The 18,740-nt window shown below is 53.5% G+C and overlaps 1 protein-coding gene across 6 annotated transcripts in view; it reads right to left on the bottom strand.

Annotated features, from left to right (window-relative positions):
• The window catches only part of DNMT3A (DNA methyltransferase 3 alpha), a 102,443-nt gene that overhangs the window by 70,384 nt on the left and 13,319 nt on the right, over positions 1 to 18,740 (bottom strand). For all 6 annotated transcript variants that reach the window (XR_011569364.1, XR_011569365.1, XM_070799019.1 and 3 more), the window contains exon 2: positions 5,289 to 5,543. Coding sequence is in view for 4 of the 6 variants with exons in the window: in XM_070799019.1 (XP_070655120.1) it covers positions 5,289 to 5,351 (63 nt within the window). In the remaining 2 variants the exon portion in view is untranslated. The remainder of the gene's footprint in view (positions 1 to 5,288; positions 5,544 to 18,740) is intronic.

Below are 18,740 nucleotides of genomic sequence, written 5' to 3'. Positions count from 1 at the left end.
ACCATCCTCATTCTTCTCCCAGGCCCTCAGTCCTTGAGGCTACAGTAGATCTTGGGCACCAATGTGCAGATAAGGCGGTAGGCAGAGAGACAGGCAAATGGGGAGAAAGGTAAGAAGGTAGATAGACAGCCAGCTAGTTAACTGTCCAAAATAAATGATAAGACTCAATCTGTGCCACGGCCCTGTGTTAACTGCTCACACACACTATCTCTTGGAAAACTCTCATTTTGATGCTCAGCAGTCATGTAGCTGAGTCCACATTCAAACACATGCCTGTCTCCAGAGTCCAGCTGATCCCTGCTCAAGACTGAACTGACTGCAAAGCTAAACACGACAAGTTGTAGCAGCTAACTTCGAGAAGTTGAGAGAGCCTGAACCCCACAATGGAGGTCTTGGTCAGCTCTGGGGCGGTTGTGAGGGGTGGGCACTATTTACTTCACTCGTCTGCTCTCCATGCTTGAGCATCTAATCAACTCCACTGAGCTAAAAATGGACATTTTTTATTGTCCATGGACCGTTATTATTAGCTGTGTTCCTAAAGAGATAAGGGTATTTCTGCCTTTTCTGGAACTGTTTAAATGTGTAAGAGGGAAGGCTATTTCAGCTACCCCTATGGTGACAATTATAAAGCAAAGAGCCGGCCCTGAGTGACCATGTGCAATTTAAGTGCACTAAAGGGAAGGCATGCCTGGGGGCAAGCACCGGACCTGTGGACCAGCAAGAACAGCTGAGCCTGGAGCCAGGAGAAACCCCCCCAAGGATGCCCCTGAAGCTCACAAGCCAGAGCTCAGGAAGTCAGTGCTTGCCAGGCCTCTGGGTTAGACTTAGGTGAGGAGGGAGAAGCCCCCTTCATGGAGCTGGCCATATGTGTGTATATATACACATGTATGTAAACACACACATACATGCATACACAGGCACACCTGCTGTGCTCCCCAGCACAAACACATATCTCCCCACCACCACCACCACTGGCGCTTCTCCTACCCAGCAGGAGAGGGCGAACTGTCCAAGGAGGAGCCTCCCTCCTCCGAGGGCAGGCATGGCTTACCCATCCTTGTGTCCTCCTATCCCCTTCCCTTTGCTAGGTCCTCCAGGGAGGACTATTCAGTTCACCCAACAGACTCGGGGAGCCCTACTATGTGCCAGGTACTGGGAAAAAAAACCTAAGTTTGAAGAGAAAGAAAAGAGTGAAGGCAGAAGGGAAAGAAGCAACATGTATACAGCAGTGTCTTTACACAGAAGAGCATGTATTGGGTGCGTGTGTGTGTGTGTGTGTGTATGCACATGCACACGCGCGCATATGTACCCAGTCATGCATACTAGCCTGCACACGTGAGCTCCTGTTAGGGGTGAGTGCCCCCAACATCCACCCCAGGGCAAGAGCACGGCTACGCAGACAAAAGCGTTCTCTGACCATCCCGACTTTTAGTCTAAATAAACATTCTTTAACTTGCAGCAGAAGAAACGTGGCTAGGACCATGGAACATCACAGCAGGGAGGCAACACCCACTCTGTTCCCCCTTCCCGTGGGTCGCAGCCTGAAAGGCTCAGAAGCCTGGGTTATAATCCCAGCACCACCACTTGCTAGCTCTGTGGCCTTAGACAAGTGACCTGACCTCTCTGAGCATCAGTTTAGTCTTTAATAAGATAGTGATGGAAATAACAGAGCCTATTTTGGGGAGCAGTTGTAAGAAGGCAAGCGCAGAGCTTAAGAGAACACCTGGCAGACAGTCAGCAGTCAATGCATCTGTTAGGTTTCTGAAGCCAGAGGAGAAGGGGAGCAGGAAGATGAGGGGCCCAGCCTGGGGCCTGGACTCCTCGTGAGACACTGATTCACACTTGGGGATCCGAGGAGGCCCTTCCAGCCCCAAGGCTCGGAACGCTCTTGGTCCCCTGCCCTGTTCCTCTGCCCCACGTCTCCCCTCCACGCAGGACCTAGAACCCATCTCCATGATTCCCTCTGAGCCAGGACCCAGGTTCCTGGCCTTCCTACAGTTCACCTCCTCCTCCCTTCTCTGTGGCCACATTTACCCAGCTGACCCTTCCTGGCCAGAGCCCGAGAGCTCAGCACCCCTTCCAAGCCTGCCTCCTCCCAGTCTCCCCAAGCAGCCCCGTCCCTGCCCAGCACACGGATGATAAGGTGAGGGAGGCTGCAGGGAGAAGGGACACTGGGCAGGAGCCAGAAGGACACCAAATAACGCACACCTCTCTGCTCTCTCAGCCTACTGTCCACAGCGCTGCACCCTGACTGCTTGATCTGGGCTCTGGGATTGCTCTCCAGTGAAGGAGTCTCATCCACTCTCATTCTCCTCTCTGTCCTATCCATAAGGTATTTTCTGAGCATCTGCTCTGAGCTAGTCAGGCCTTGAGGATCCACCCCAATGACAGTATTGGGGTCCTGCCCTCCAGGGACAGCGGCAGGGCTGGATATGATCCACACCGGTACTTCTCAAGTCCCCTAGAGGGCTGGTTAAAACAAGGATCGCTGGGTTCTCCCCAGAGTTTCTGATTCAGCAGGTCTGGGGTGGGGCCTGAATATTTGCATATCTAACTCTTCCAGGTATTGCTGGTATTGCTGGTTTATAGACCACAGTTTAAGAACCACTGATTCTCTCTGTAATTCAAGGCGGACTGAAGCCAGGGCTTTGATCAGAAAGGAGGAGAGAAGCTTAGGGAAAGGGCACACCAGGCAGAGGAAGCAGCATAAACAAAGGCCTGGTAGCTCCAGGAAGTACTGGAGTGAAAGGTATAGGGGGGCGTGGCCGGGGAGGGAGGGGGAGGCGGGAAGGGCACGTGGGGCCAGGCGGTGAAGGGGCCAGTGGGCAGCCACACCCCTGCCCTCTGGCTCACCAAACAGCTCCTTTGTGCCAGGCGCCCCTGGAAACTCTGCCAGGTTCCTTGGGCTCTGGCCCAAACCCATCTTCCCCTCTGCAGCCACGCGGCACCCCTGCCCCAGGCCTGGCTTTCATGGGCTGCCGTGAGTGGCTGTCAGCATCTCTGCCCGCCCTCCCAGGGCGGCTCCTGGAGCCACGAGAGCCAGCCCGGAGGTGCCAGGGAGATGTGCCAGGTGAGCCAGCACGCACACCGGGGAGGAGCGCCCGCCATGCCCCAGCCCCTGTCTATCAGCTCCTTCTATCAGCACCAGGCGCTGGGCCTGTGTGTGTGTTTGTTGCCTCTTGAGCCAGAGCAGTTACTATGGGTAGATAATAATAGCAATCATAATCCCTCGTAATTGGACCAGACTTTGCTGTTTGCAGGGTACTCCATGCCCGTGACCTCATCTGACTTCCACTACCACCCTATAAAACAGGCACAGTAAGAGTTACTATCCCCATTTTACAGCTGAGCAAATGCAAGCCCAGAGAGCCTGAAAGTCACATCTCCAGGAAATGACATCCGCAGGCCTGGGGCCTGGGACTTGGGACTCTCTGGCCAGTGCTTTTTCTCTGTCCTGAACTGTCATGATAGCGAGCCCATCTGCTGCTCTCTCTGGGGGCTCTGCTGCCCGGGGAAGCCCTGGCCAGTAACGAGAGGAATGTGGCCCATCTGCCCCGTCTCCTTCATCTGTGGGGGGCAGCTGACCACCAACTGCAGGTACGTGGACACAAAGCAGTGTCAGCACCAGCCAGGACACCAGGCCAGGGGAGGGGGTCAGGGTCAATGGAGAAGCAAAGCCAGGCCCAAGGAGGGAAGGGAATTAGTCATGGCCACAGCTGTGGGTCAACAGCACAGGTGGCCGCAGGTGGCCTTGGCTCTTTGACAGCAGGGTGTGGGTCTCCTATGGTCTGAGTCCTGGGTAGGAGGAGCCCAGAAAGCCCATGGGATCAGAAAGAAAGGGACTGACCTGCAGCCCCTAGGAGCCCCAGCAGGTTGGCCGCAGCATGCATTTTGTCCCCAGCTTGGAGGCATACATGGCCCCTCATCCTAAGGCACTCTACTGGATTCTGGGCTGGGAAGGCAAGTTTCTGGGCTTCATGCATGTGTGTGTGTGTCCATACCAGGACCCACACAGGTGGGGCAGGAGACCAGGCTCTCATCTGGACTCACCACTGATTAGCTAGGCCCAGCTTCCTCGTCTACAAACCAGGGCCATCTGTCCTTGCCCCACTTGTTTCAAGGGCTGTCCTCAAGGACCAAATGGGTGGAAATTACCCAGAAAACAGAAACTGGCTCTAAGAATGAGCAAGCCTCAGAAGGAGCCAAGCACACATGGTGGGGAGAGTAGGCAGGGAGCGGGTCTCGGAACTGTGGCTGATTGCGGTCCCCAGAGCTCTGAGTCCTCAGAGGGCTCAGGGGCCCCATGCCTGGTGTCAGGTGTCCCCCTGGTTCCAGAAAGACCAACTGTGCCCCGTGAGCACACCCTGCTACTCCCAGCTACCACCTAGCACCACCACCCCTCACTCCCGCTCAGGAAAAGGAGAGCAGGCAGAGGACACTGCGGGGACCGGCCCGGGCCTGCCAGCTGGGACGCCCCAGGAAGGCCGTGGCTGGCACAGCTTCCCTGCCAGGGTGGAGGTGGGGCCTGCCATCCCTGGGGATTCGAGTGGCTCTGCCAACAGGTGGACATGGCTTGGTGAGGTCCTCAGGTAGCCAGTCAGGACCTAGCCGGGACTCCCACTAGTCTGCAGGGATCTCCTCTAACTGACTTGGGCCCATCCTAGAGTTCAGCAGAAGGGCGAACAGGTCACCCATCTTGGGGCCCTAAAAACAAGCATGTCACTGGCTCTAGGGCCAGAAGTGACACTTGCTCAGAGCCGAGGTGGGGTGGGGGCGGGAAACCAGTGTCTCCACCGTGGCTGGTGCCACACTGAGCTCACCGCACCCCATGCCCCGCGGTAAGCCAGCTGTCTGTGTAGCAGGGTGAGTCCTCACCAGGCCTCCCATCTACAGAGCTCCTTGAACTTGTCTTTGGCCTCCCCAAAGCTACTAACCCCTTGGGCAAACAGAGGCCGCTAAACCAGGTAAAATGACTTAGACATAAGGACACACAGATAATTAAGAGGCTGATTCAGAAAGGAAGCCAGGTTTGGGGCCCCTGCCAGGCCAACCCCTAACAATCGCACAGACCTGGGGTCTGAAGTTTGGCTCAAACACAACGGAGGGGCGGGGGTGGGGGCTTAGAGACCAGCTCCTGGAGCCTGGCCTGCAGTATTTAACCTCTTCACGCCTCAGTTTGCTTATCACAAAAAAAGGAGACTCCTTCCTCCCTACAGCCCCATATGGAGAAGAGCAATGCGGTCCAGTGCCCAGCACTTCCCTGCATCCCCACACAGCCAGCTGCTCACCTTGCGCTCCTCCTCCCGCTCCAGAGCGGAGCCGCTGGTGTCCCCGGGGCCGCTGGCGGGCATCGCGGGCAGCTGGGCGGTGGGAGGCAGGCTGGGGCTGCACGGGGCTGGGGGGCTGCTGGGCTTTGGGGAAGGAATTATCGTGGTCTTGGTAAGCAAGAGTTACAACTTAGACATAGATCCAGGTGTGGAGCGGAAACCCTGGGGAACCGCGGCCTCAGGCTGCCGGTGGGGTTGGGCTTCCAGTGACTCCACCTGTGGAAGAAGAGAAGAGAAGAGGGGTCAGCAGGGCAGGCACCGCCCCCCACCCAGGCCCTCCCACCTGACCCCTAGTCCCTCCTGGAGCCAGCCCCTCAGCTTCAGGGCACCCCCCACCCCCCAGCCTGTGAGGCCTGCCCCTCCAACCTGACTCTTCTTCACAGGTGCTGGCTGGACCCGGCACCCTAGGGACCAGGGGAAATCGAGGCAGCCAAGTTGGCAGCGGGGCCCTGCCTGGCTTTCCTTGGGGGGCCCGCCACCTGCCTCCGAGGTGGCGACGGGACGACAGTCTCCCCAGGGCCTCCGCACGGCTATGGCACAGTGGGACTCACAGCTGCCTCCCGCCTCCTCCCGTGTCTTCATTCACGTCTGTTCTTTCCTTTGAAAGCTTCCCGCAGCCTCCCTCCCACCCCCAACCACCCCCTGGGAAATCCCAGAGGTCCCCAGCCCAGCTACATTTTCCTCTGATCTGTCCTCCCCGCACCCCCACCCCCACACTGCTCCCACCACGTGGAGGAAGTGAGCGGCAGTCACAGGATGTAGTGAAATGAATGTCACCTCACTTCGGGACGGGCGCCTGGGCCCGGAGAAAGCTGAGGTTGAACTCGGGGGCTGCGGCCGGGCTGAAGGCCTAGGTCTGCAGAGCTGTCGTGGGGACGCCCTGTGGGCGGGAGAGGCTGTGGCCGCAGCCACGCCAAGAGAGGAGGCCAGGCTGCTCTGCCCCCCACCCCGTGAACTGGCCCCATCTGCCCTCAGAAACTGGTGGGCTCCAAGGGGCCCTGCGAAGGCACACGGCTGAATTTTAGGGGCTTTTCAGTCTCCCTGCTTCAGGTGTGGGCCTCAAGCCAGCAAACTAACAAAGCCTGGGCCCCACCCCCACCACAGGCCTCAGCTGGGGGTGGTGGTGCTGTGGCTTCACCACCCCCTCTTCACTCGGAGGAGACACTGAGTTCTCCTGGGCCAAGCCCCTGCCTCCAGTGCGCCAGCCAGCCAGGACGGGGAGGGGACTGGCAGGAGGAGGAAAGTGGGAGGCAGGCTGGATCGAGGCCCACCCACACCCTTCCCCTTCCAGTTCCCGGTTCTGCTTCCCCCACTCCCCCTCCCTCCAGGGCTTCTTCTCCCATCCCCCTCCAGCCAGGGCTCCCTGGAAAACCAGGAACCGGAGAAGGCCCAGGCTTGGGTCTCCCACGGGTGCAGCCCCTCCCCAGGGATGGGCGTTGGGGGGCCAGGTGGTATGGAGGGGAAGCTGGCGCTAGGAGGGGCCTCCTTAGGGCCAGGACAGGAGGGGCCTCTGTAAGTTAGAGCCTGGATGGGCTGAAGGTGCTCCCACCCACCCCCGCCCCCTGCCCCCCACCCCCCCACCGACCCAAGGTGGACCACAGACACCTGGGCTGAAGAATATGTGTGCCGTTAGCTGGTGGCACAGTGGGTGCAGAAGCAAGAGCAGGTCCGTGTGTCCCATGCTGTGTGAAGCCCAGAATGGGCCTTCCTCTTTGGGCAGCCACGAGTATTATTACCATCTCCACGAGTGGTTACTACCGTCTATAGGAGTATCACTACCGTCTACTGTAGAATCTAAGGTTGCAGAAGGCTAGGGCTTATCTGTGTTCCAGAGTCAGAGCAGAGGCTTGAACCCAGATCACCAACTCCAGAACTCTCAGGGCATCTCTATAAAGCTCCATCCCCCCAGCTCATACCACCCCTCAGAGACAACCCCAGGAACCCATCAGACTCCACAGGGCTTCCATCCATCATTAGCCAGCAAGTCCCCCTCAAACCCACTCCTTGTTTGTTAGCACAAACATCCCCCAATCATCCATCACATCAAAAGCTTCAAAAAGGAGGTGGAAGCCGAGAGAGGCAGAGTCTGGTTGGGAGAACACTGATCCCAGAGTCAGCAGAGGTGGCTCTAATCCTGACTCGGGCTCCTCTTGCCCTCAGTTTCCTCATCTGTAAAATGGAAGCATTGGGCTGATCTTCAAGAACCAGGTCTTCCAGCCCTGCCCTGCCAAGCTGCTAGAGGCCCCGAGGGCAAAGAGTGGGAGCAGACTGAGGGAGGGGGGGTCTGGGTGTCTCCGTGAGCCCCGAGGGTCTAGCATGAACTCCATGCAGAGCTGGGCACCAAGTACATTAGGGACAGAGAACCCTGAAATTTGTTTCAATGCTGCCCTGAGGGCTAGAAATGTCCAGGGGTTTCTGTAAGAAAAAGCACTGGTGACAAGAGGAAGGAAGCAGGAGGGGAAAAGCAGAACATCACAGGGTGTTGACCCCGAGGGCAGACACCCCGGAAAGGAAATGCTCGTCCCCCTCGCCCTCCCCTGCTCACCCGCCTGAGCTGCACACTCTGTCCACACAGCAAACACAGCTGACCTGGGTCAGCCTTTTGGCTCCTTTGTGTAACTCAATGGAACAGCCTTGTCGGTAAGTGTCCCTCCAAGTCAGCCAGCATCATTGAAAATCACCCAGCACAGGGCCGGGCAGGCCAGGCGCTGCAGAGCTGTGGGGCCCACTGGGGCAGCCAAGGTCCAGGCCTGGACACAGCGCTACCCACCGGTCCTTAGAAGCTTCCTTCTTCTCCCAAGCAGCGCTGCTGAGGGGAGAGACCTGCTCCTGAGCCCACGGTCCCAACACAGCAGCATGTGTCCACCATGACACGACAGCCCTGCTGCTCCTGGCTCCAAAGCATCCTCCTCACCCGTGCCAAGGCTGCACCACCAAACCACCACCAAACAGAGACCCTTGCCAAGAACCCTCCCACCAAGATTCGTTGTTGTTGCTTAATCACTGAGTGGTGTCTGACTCTTTTGGGACCCCACGGACTGTGGCCTGACAGGCTCCTCTGTCCATGCGATTTCCCAGGCAAGAATCCTGGAGTCGGTTGCCATTTCCTTCTCCAGGGGATCCTCCCAATCCAGGGATCGAACCGGCGTCTCCTGCATTGGCAGGCAGATTCTTCATCACTGAGCCACCAGGGAAGGCCCACTACCATGATAGGCAGCTTTTATTTTCTCCTTTATACTGCTAAAGTCCACAGTGGCCATGAATAATGTTTACAAGAGCTTTTAAACAATTGTTTTGAGGAATCCTACAGGAAAGTATCTTGGTATCACAACTGACGTGGTCACCGTCATCAGTGCTCCAGTTACAAAACTGTTATGGAGAAAGATTGGGATTCTGAATATACACACCCAACTGTCCAAATGCGTGGCCTTCTAAATCCAATGTGGGAGAAAGACTGTTTAAGACACAAATTCACAAGATTGGGCTGAACAGAGAGGAAACACCACCAACAGAATGTGGGGGTCTGGAAAGCAGACTTGTGGCAGGCAAATTTCAGACAGCACATGACAAGTGATTTATGACAGAGTCCTTTAAAGACACTTGGGATGACAGCACAACGGATCATCTGTGGGACCAGGGGCGAAGAGAAGGTATGTGTGAAAAAGATCAAATGAAAGAAGCTAAAATCTAGATACACTTCCACCATAAAGTCTGAAGGTTTTCTCTCTGGAGAGCACCAAACAGAGGGTCTTTGCACAGAGTCGTCCAGCACAGCTGAGAGCAAGAATAATAAATCAAAACCAAGGAGACGGCGACTTCCCTGGTGGTCCAGTGGCTAAGACTCCCAATGCAGGGGGCCTGGGTTCTATCTCTGGTCAGGGAAGTAGATCCCACAAGCTGAAGCTAAGAGTTCACAAGCTACAACTAAAGGTCCTGCATGCAGCAACAAAGAGCAAACCTCCCAAGTGCTGCAACTCAGGCCTGGCGCTGTCAAATAAATGCAAAATCACAAACCCAAGGAGATGAAGCTTATTTTCAATGCTGATGTTGAATACCTCAGGCTAGTCGCTCACTGGGTTCCTAGAATACCAGCAGCCAGATTCCTACCTTCTTTTCAGCAGAATCTTATCGGTGCTAGAAGAAAGGTCTAAGAATACAGATACCGGCAACCAGAACCCAAATGGTTTCCAAGTGGCTTGTTTACATCAGCCAGTGTGGATCTGCAAGTGAACCAGCTTCTAATCTGCATTTCAGTCCCCTGTTATTAATCATGCAAGGACAACCAAGGACCACTAGATATCCACCGGAAGCCTCCTAACTTGGAGTGCTGTCACCACAGTGCTCCCAACCCCCGGGCCGTCTTTTTAACCCGACAGAACTACAGGTGTGACTGGCTGCTCTTACTCTGTGATCTGGATTCAGGAGCTGAATGGATTTGGATTAAAATGGAGATCTGTCATGGGCAATGTGCTCCAAACAGGGGAGTAAACCGAGCAAGAAGACATGAGCTCCAGAAGACAGGAATTCTAACCAGAAGGAAGGTGAAGGGAATGCCAAGACCACAGGAAGGAGTCACTGAATAGCAGCTACACTGTACCGTATGCTCTAGAGCAGATAACTCAAAAAATGGAACTGAAACATAATACTTGCTGTGACTGCCCTTGTGGAAAGCCATACAGATAGCTATTAGCAGGTGCGGCAGGTATGGGCTAAAGGTATAAAGAAAATAAGGCACATAAAGAAGCAAGGTCATTAGTCACTTCAGGAGGAAAAAAGGAAACTATGGTAGTACAGTATAAAGCTCAGCTGTGAATAGTTGTATTAGTTGATTTAACGTGTGTGTGTGTGTGTGTGTGTATGTGTATATATATACATAAAACATACAAATGAATGCATGTTTGCATGTATGCATGTGGATGTATACATATTACATGGTGTATTAATTTCCTATTGCTCCTGTTACAAATTACCAGAAAGTCAATGGCTTAAAAAAAAACAAATTTGTTCTGGAAGTCAGAAGTTTAAACAAAGTCCAAAATGGTTCTTGTCACTGGGCTGAAATCAAGGTGTTGGCAGGCAGTATTCTTTCCTGGAGGCCCTGGGGAGAATCCATTTTCTTGACTTTTTCAGCTTCGGGAGGCAGCTCACATTCCTTGGCTCCTGGCCCCTTTCCATCCTCAAAGTCAGTGATGGCCGGTCTTTCTCCCATCGCACGACTCTGACCCGCCTGCCTCTGCCTCTCATGTTCAAAGACCCGATGGTGACACTGGGCCCGTGCAGGTGATCCAGGATGAATCTCCCCAACTCAAGATCCTTCGCTTAATCACTTCTGCAAAGGCTCTTTGCCACACAAGGTGACGCATGTACACGAGGTTCAGATGTGGATGCGGCCACGTCCTAATCTCCTGAATTTCTGTGGGGCCATTACTTGCCAGCTACACACATACATATATTATTTTAAGCATAAGACATTTTTGAAAGAACACTGGTAAGGTACTATTAATAGTATGCCTACCATGAGAGCTGTTTAGGAGGATGGCACAGTAGAAAGCCATGGCTGGCCATATAAGAGAGTTAAGTTCTTATTTACTACATAGGAAATCAATGGAAAATGTCTACAACGGAAGAGTCAAAAATACGCACATTACTCAGATCCACGAGCTGTAAAATTGCTAGAAGAAACAGCTAAAAGTGGTTGCCTCTGAGAAGAAGAAGGTGGAAGTAGGCGAGGAACAAGTGCATTTTTGTGAAGAGATGTTAGTCCTGTCTGACTTCTTAAATTATACGCATGTACCACTGTGAAGAAAATACAGAGTAATTTTTGAAAAGAGAGAATGGGTTTGGGAACGAGGACTTACATCCCAGCTGCAGCCATCGGGTGGGCTTGGCCTCCATCCTCCTCCATAAGAGTGCAGCTAAGTCCTTCCACCTCTATTACTCTATGAAACCATCACGTCCCACGGAATAACCATCATCAGCTCCTCACACCCACACAGAGTTCCATCATCAGCTCTAAAAGTGGTACCTCCCTCCTCGCCCCCCCAACCACGCCCCTCACGAAATGTTTAATTCTCCCAGCACATCATTTCCACCAAGTCCTGCCCATGCGTGGCACAGTTCACCTCCCTTACATTCCTCCCAAACTGCATCTCCATGTGCCATGGCTGCCCACATTCCTAACCATGATGCCGCTTGCTCATCAGTCCATCTCAGACCCAAGACCCACAACTCAACCGTCTCCTGCCCACACCATCCTGCTGTTCAGCTCCCACCTCCGCCACCACACTGTCCCCAGTGCCATCCCTACCCTCTTCACCAACCCCAACGCCATCAGCACCCCCGGGCCATTCACCCGAAGGCCTCGCCTCCACGCCTTCTCCAACCAGCACCAACTAGACCGTCACCCAAGTCTCACCTCAACAAGGGCCAGCACAGAATTATCCTCTTCCAGAAACAAAACCATAACAGCCCACAAACCCAAATTCTCCATCAAAAATGATCCTAACGTGATCACCATAAGGATAGACCATCCTGCTCCACCTCGAATCCTGTATTTGAATTGTGGACAAATATCTAACCATCTTGGCACCAGGTTCCTTCTTCACCCCTCAAGCTGGTAGCCTTCTCTTCTTGTAGTGGACTTATCTGGTTCTTTCCTCCCCTTCCCAGGGGGTTTTGTGGTGTTTGCACTGACCCCACCCCCTACCCTAGTCACAGAGTGAGCATGTGACCAGGCGGGGCCAACCAGAGGCCCCCCAGGAGCGTTTTGGTGCAGTGGAAAGATACTAACAATGATAGGATGTGAGTCAGGGGCTGCTGGCTGTGTTGGGGAAAGCCTGCCTGAGGGATGGAGATAGAGGGCTGGAAACTGAAGTCACTGTCTGAGGGCCCCTGGATCCAGCTGTACCTGAAGGCTGGTCATCTCTGAACCTCCCCCAAGTAATGTGAGACTTTCCCTGCTTTGGTGTGAGTGAGTCTGTGCCTTGTGGCTGACGGCCATACGCTGACTCATACGCTAATCTCAACCTCCTTAAGTCTTACCTGGAAGGCCTGACTACGTGGGTTCAAATTCTGGCTTAACTAGCAACAACTTTGCAACTTGAGGCATACCTGTGCCTCAGTTTTCTCAGCTGTAAAATGGGGGAAATGACACTTGCCACTTCACAGGCCTCTTGTGACATTTAAAATGAGATGCATTAAAAATGGTTAACAGGGAATTCCCTGATATCCAGTGGTTAGGACTCTGTATTGCCACTACAGGGGGCCCAGGTTCCATTCCCTAGTGGGGGAACTAAGATCCAGCAAGCTGGGTGGTATGGCCAAAAAAAAAAAAAAACGAAAGAGAATGGACGAAATAACATTAAAATTATTACTTAAAAAAAAATGCTAACTAGAGTGCCTGACACAAAGAAAATACTCAATAAATTTTAACAATTATTGGTCCCTGACTAACCAAACCCACAGCTTTCTCTATCCTTTGTTGACATCCCTGGAGTGCCTGTGAGTGTACTTCACTTAGACAGGAGCTCACACTGATTAGGATTCTTAACAACGCGCCAGGCCCTGTGGAAACAGCTTTACAGTTTCAACATCCTGTTCATCTTTATACCTCACTCCAACCCTCTGAAGTGCAGACTATTTTTATCCCCATTTCCTAGATGAGAAGAATGAGGTAGGAGAGGTTAGCAAAGCTGCCCGAGGTCACACAGCACGTGGGTGGTAGGGGGAGCCAGCTATCAATACAGATCCAGGCTTGTCACCCACTGGGGCTCCCGGTTTTTCACTCCATCAGGATCTCTTACAGTTAGCAAGTGACCACTGTAAGCTTTTAACTGCACTGTTAACTTTTGTTGCTTAGTAACTCAGTCAGGTCTGACTCTTTTGCAACCCCATGCACGGACTGCAGGTAGCCCACCAGGCTCCTCTGTCCAGGGATTTTCCAGGCAAGAATACTGGAGTGGGTTGCCATTTCCTCTTCCAGGGATTGAAGATCTTCCTGGATCTTCCTGACCCAGGGATTGAACCCTGGAGTCCTGCCTTGGCAGGTGGATTCTTTACCACTGAGCCATGTTTTAACTTAGTGAAAGTGAAAGTCGCTCAGTCGTGTCTGACTCTTTGCAACCCCACAGGCTATACAGTCCAGGTCAGAATACTGGAGTGGGTAGCCTTTCCCTTCTCCAGGGGATCTTCCCAACCCAGGGATCGAACCCTGGTCTCCTGCATTGGCAGGTGGATTCTTTACCACTGAGCCACATATTAACTTTGGGCAGGAACTCATTAGAAAACAAAGTTTCCAGGTCGTCTCTCTTTCCTGGTGAGGTTGGTCGGCAGTGAGGGCAGGGGGAGGGGTGGTAACAGGCAATGCAACCTTCTAATCGTGGCACTCAGTGCCCTGCCCAATGCGGGAGCCATTCGCTCATGTAGTCATCCCTCTATTTGCTGAGCACCTACTGTGTCGGGCACTGTGCTAAGGGACATGCACTGCCTCCATCTCATCCTCAGAACCATCCTATAAAGTCTATGAAGTTGTTTCTACTACTATTCCCATTTCACAGAAGGATAAGCTGAGGCCTGGAGAGGTTAATTACCTGTCCAGAGTACTTCAGGGGGAAAGTCCCCGGGCAGGATTCTGAATTCAGGTTCATCTAACTCAGGAGTCCTTGCAAACATGGCAATGAATGTGAGTAGCACGGCCCCCAGCTGAGCTGTCTATGCCCCTTGAGCCTGCTGATAACAGGCTCAAGGCTGAATTTCCCACTTGAGCTCAGGAGGAGGTGCAAACGCGTCCTGTGGGTGACAGAAGACAGGAGAGTATCGTGCGCCCCACACCACCCAATCATCCGCCAGGGTGGTGATAAACTTGGTAGGCTGGGGGCAGCAGAAAGCTAAAGGGAGGCGGCATGGCCTCCCAGAGGGAGATGTTTATCTGCCACATCTTCCCCCTCCCCGCCACAGCCTCTCTTGGTCACAAGACTGGGGCTGGATAAGGGGGCGGGGGAGGCCCCAGTGCCACTTTCTGATTGCTTATTCTCTCTCAACACGAGGGAGAGGATTGTCATCATACCATCATTCTGACTTCCAGAAACGTCATTCCCACCCAAACCACCAGCTGCCCATAGAACACCAAAAGCCACTGGCAACAGGCCAACAATCCTGCCATGCTGTCCCCCACTTCAAAGCCCATCTGCCAGCTCTGGAGTCACAGCAAGATGACCTGTGGCTGTCACACCACCCTCGAGGCTGGGGCACCACCAGCATGAGCGTTTATAATCACACCCAGTGCTGCCATTATGGTGGCCACATGGGCAGAGATGAGTTGAATCAGAGTCCTCTGCTCATACTTTATGGTTACCATGACACAGCCCCAAAAGCGGAGGGGGGGAAAATGGTTTTTACTCAAAATAGACACTGGTAAGGAGCTGAAGTTGTTCTTAGGAGCCAAAATGAGCCGATACAGAGCTCCATACAGGAGCACGCATTTCCGAACACAGTGACTCAGGAGGAGTCCTGTCTTAGGGGGTTGGGGATGTGTGTGCAGCGATGGGCCACATGGGAGTCGATGGGCGTCCCACGTCTGGGAGGCAGGCCACAGGGTCCAGGCTGAAAGCTCCCATGAGGCCCTGGTGGGGCCTGCTGTCTGGAAAGCCACAAGCCTGGATCTGATTCTGTCCCCACCCCTCCCCACCCCGAAGTGCCCCACAGTCCACACCTGTGTGATTTCCGCTTTTCCAGCCTTCTCTATAGAAGAGTTCACAACTGCCAGCTCCAGAGGCTCTTCACTTACTCTCCCCATGATCCCTGCATCTGGCCCCCACTTCACCCCCATATCTCTGAAAGGGTCCAGGGGCTCTGAGCGTTGCCCCCCAAGAGGATACTGCAATAATTGCACTGGAACACAAGTCATTGACTTTTGGGGGAGCCCCTTATATTGCTGAATCAACAGACAAAAAGGAGTTATTTCATGGGCTGGAGTGACTAATCCCAGTCACCAAGGAGAAATTGGGTTGCTGGACACAATAGAAGCCAGGAAGATAATCTCTGGAACTAGCGGATTCTCTCAGGTACCTCTTAGAACTTCCATAACCAAAAGTAAGGGTTAATGAAAAACTGTAGGAACCAAAAACCAACCAAAAAAAAGGGCAGGGGGGTGGGGGGCCAAGGAAGACTGAGGACCAAGGATTCAGATTCCTTCAAGAATCAAGGGTTTTGGGTCACTCCACCAGGTAAAAGCTGGCCCTGCTGAAGTCCCAGCAGAGTGCAGAGAACTTGAAGATGAGAAACGGGAGAAGGAAGCTGGATAGCAAACGTGGTCTTGTGAACAAATACAAAAATGAGAACTCTGGCAGTTTTGCATATTTTCTATTTACTTGATAGAGACGTGTGTTTGTTTGTACATGGTAACTATTTTTCTTTTTTTTCCAGCCATCTTTTCATTATTTTATAAACAAGTTGTTGGAAGTTAATTTAGTTTATTTAGTTAATTCAGTTGCGAATTACAGTCTAGTCTTTAGGTAACAGAATATTCAGGGAGACTGTGATTGAATATGAGGCATTATTCATGCGGACAGTGATTGAGACAATTAGTGCTGGGACTCCCTGTTTGGAAGACAGGGTGAGAACAGGAAGCAGGAGAGCTGCTTTGATAAGTAGAGATACAACTATTCTGTTGTTGTAGGGGAGTCACATGGGTGTAAAAAGGAAGCCACTGGAAGCTGTGCAGCTGAAGCAGCAGACTGTGCCAGCGACTTGATTCACCCTTCATTGCCTGCTCTGTGAAGATGCAGCAAGGCCCTTTAAATAAGTCCCCTCTGCTAGCTGGCCTGACATCAAACCCCAACAGCAGAGGGCACTGCAGAAACACTGGAGGAGGAGGTGCTTTCTCTCCCAGAGCCAGAGTGCTCTCGTGGAGGACTCCTGCACTGTATACAACTTCTCCAGCAGCCAGATCCTATTGCCCCGGGCCTTCCCTAGTGCCCAGTCCTGTCCCATCACAGCTTCTCCGGTGCCCGGCTCCAGCAGCCAAGGCACTGCTCCAGCACTTTGGCTGTAGCAGTGTTTCACAGTCAAGAACAGCCAGCAGCTTCACTCAGTTCTCCTCTGGGGTAGTTTAGCAGCACTGTACCTCCAGCAAGATAATTCCTCATGAACAACTTTCCTTGGGACCCAAAAGGATGGATTTCCATTGAGTTCTGGGAATGGGGGGTGGGGGTGGGGTGGGGAAGTGGGCGGGGGTGGGGGTGGTGGTACAGGCAGCACAAATTTCTAGCGAATAGTGCCAACATGGCACCACAGTGACTTTTCTGTCATCTGGGGAGCCAGGGCCATGCCCTTTCCATCACGGTCAGGCTCTCAACCCTGGAGGCCTCTACCTTGGGCACTCTGTGGCCACCTTAGGTGTAGTGGCTGTTCTCATAAATGCTACTTCTGTATCCTTTGCAGTTCTCTTTACTTCTTATTGGTCAATCTTTTGATATTCCAATCCCGTTATGGTTAATAAGTTTTTATATTAAAACTTTCCTGTTCAAATCACTATGTGGTTTCTGTCTCCTGAATTGACCCTGACAGATATAGTCACCCACGGCCTCAAAGGGCCTTTTTTCCGTCCTTGGCATCTTTGAGCTCAATTCAGCCTCCTTGCCAGCTAGTCATTCTCGGCTTCAAGCACTCACTCAGCAATCATTTATTGAGTGTCATTGCCAGGCTGGGCCCTGGGTGAACAGGATACCTCTGCTTCTGCAAGTTCATAAGCAAGGGGATTCTCTGGCTCTCTCTCCCAACTTGGCTCTATGCTCTTGGCCCTCAGGCCCCTCCACTCTGTCTCCTGAGCTGGCTGGGGTCTTGCTCCCACTACTGCACAGTGGGCACCCCCTCAGGTCACACTCAGCTCCAGCTGTGCTTGAAATTCTCCTCTGCTGAGATCCCTGGCCTTCAGTGAGCGCAGACCTACTGCAAGGACTCCATCTTTATTCTCTGGACACCCCCACCCAGATGACTTGCAGTTACCTAAGATCCTACTCTTCTAGAACCAGAGGCTTCATGTTTCCTCTGGCTCTGCTCTCTGTGTGGAAGTGGCAGCACCTTACCCTCAGCTGTCAAAACCCAAAACCCGCCCCAGGGAGAACTGAGGTCCTGCCTCCTCCTTCCATCCCCGCACTGCACCAGGCGCCTGACCCTCAGGTGCCTGACCCTCAGGCGCCTATTCCCATCCCTGCCCTCCCGGCCCCTAGGAACCACAGGTCTAGACCTTGACAGTTATCTTGGAACGCCACCTGCGATGTCTCTCCTTCCCACCACAGCCTCTCAGCAAAGATTCTCCACACATGGCTTCCTCAATCAAAACCTATGATGCCTGATGAAAATGTTCTGAAATTGATTGTGGTGATGGTTGCCCAACTCTGTGAATGTACTAAAAACCATCGAATTGCACACTTTAAACAGGTGAACTACATGATTTGTGAATTATATCCTGACAAAGCTGTTATTTTTAAAAAACTCTCTGATGCCAGTGATTTTCATATACCGTAAAATCTAAACTCGGGTCTGGTCCACACTGCTGGCTCACCAAGTTTGACCTCAGCCTATCGCTCTGACCTGACCCCCACCTTGCCTAGTGGACTCCATCATTCCAGGCCCCGGGTTCACATCCGCTGCTCCCACACACTTGTGTCAACACTCACATAGTTCTCTCCTCCAAGGGGAGCGGTGGGGCGGGCTCCTCCCAGAGAGCCCCCTCAGGCCCCTTTTCCTCCATCCCTCAGCACCCCCACCCACTATCGCGTCTCCTCAACCATCCACCCAGGGGTCTTTAATCAGTTTGTTGTGTGGTCATTTAGTGTCTCACATGCAGACGGATGTGCGTGTTTTCCTAAGCACAAGAGGTCAGAGTCCTGCCCTGCACCTTGCGCTTCCGCCACCCACCCCTCCCATCCTCCCGGGTCTGGGCGACCCTTGAGGCCGAGAGGACTGTGTGAAATCACTCCTAGGCAGCTGCAACATCCAGCACAGTGCTGCGGGGCCTAGAGTGACCCCCCACAACCCCCACTCTAGGGGTCGCTTGGCAGAGCTCCCCAAGGCACTGTGCCGAGAAGGCCCCTGCTCTACCTGTCCTAGGCCAGGGCGTACGCCTGCTGTGGGGTTTATGGGCCCCACAGGCCCCAGATGTCCAGGGCACCTGGGGTCGGGAGGCAACTGGGTCAGTGTGTCTGTGAACCATGGGAAGTAGGGAGAGCTGGCCTCCCTGTACTCAGGCCCTTGGAGGCTGGTCCCCAGCTTGCCTGTGACCACTCTCTCCCCACACCACCCATGTGATGGATGCCTGCCCGCCTGCACTTTGTCACACTCCTTCCAGGCCCCAACCAGGAGGTCCCCCAGAGGGCCTTCAGGGTCTGGGAGCCTCTGCTGGGGCACGGCCCC

This window comes from Bos indicus, chromosome 11 (assembly GCF_029378745.1).
Source record: "Bos indicus isolate NIAB-ARS_2022 breed Sahiwal x Tharparkar chromosome 11, NIAB-ARS_B.indTharparkar_mat_pri_1.0, whole genome shotgun sequence".
NCBI classification, from domain to species: Eukaryota; Metazoa; Chordata; class Mammalia; order Artiodactyla; family Bovidae; genus Bos; species Bos indicus.
This window is presented reverse-complemented; position numbering and strand designations above follow the sequence as displayed.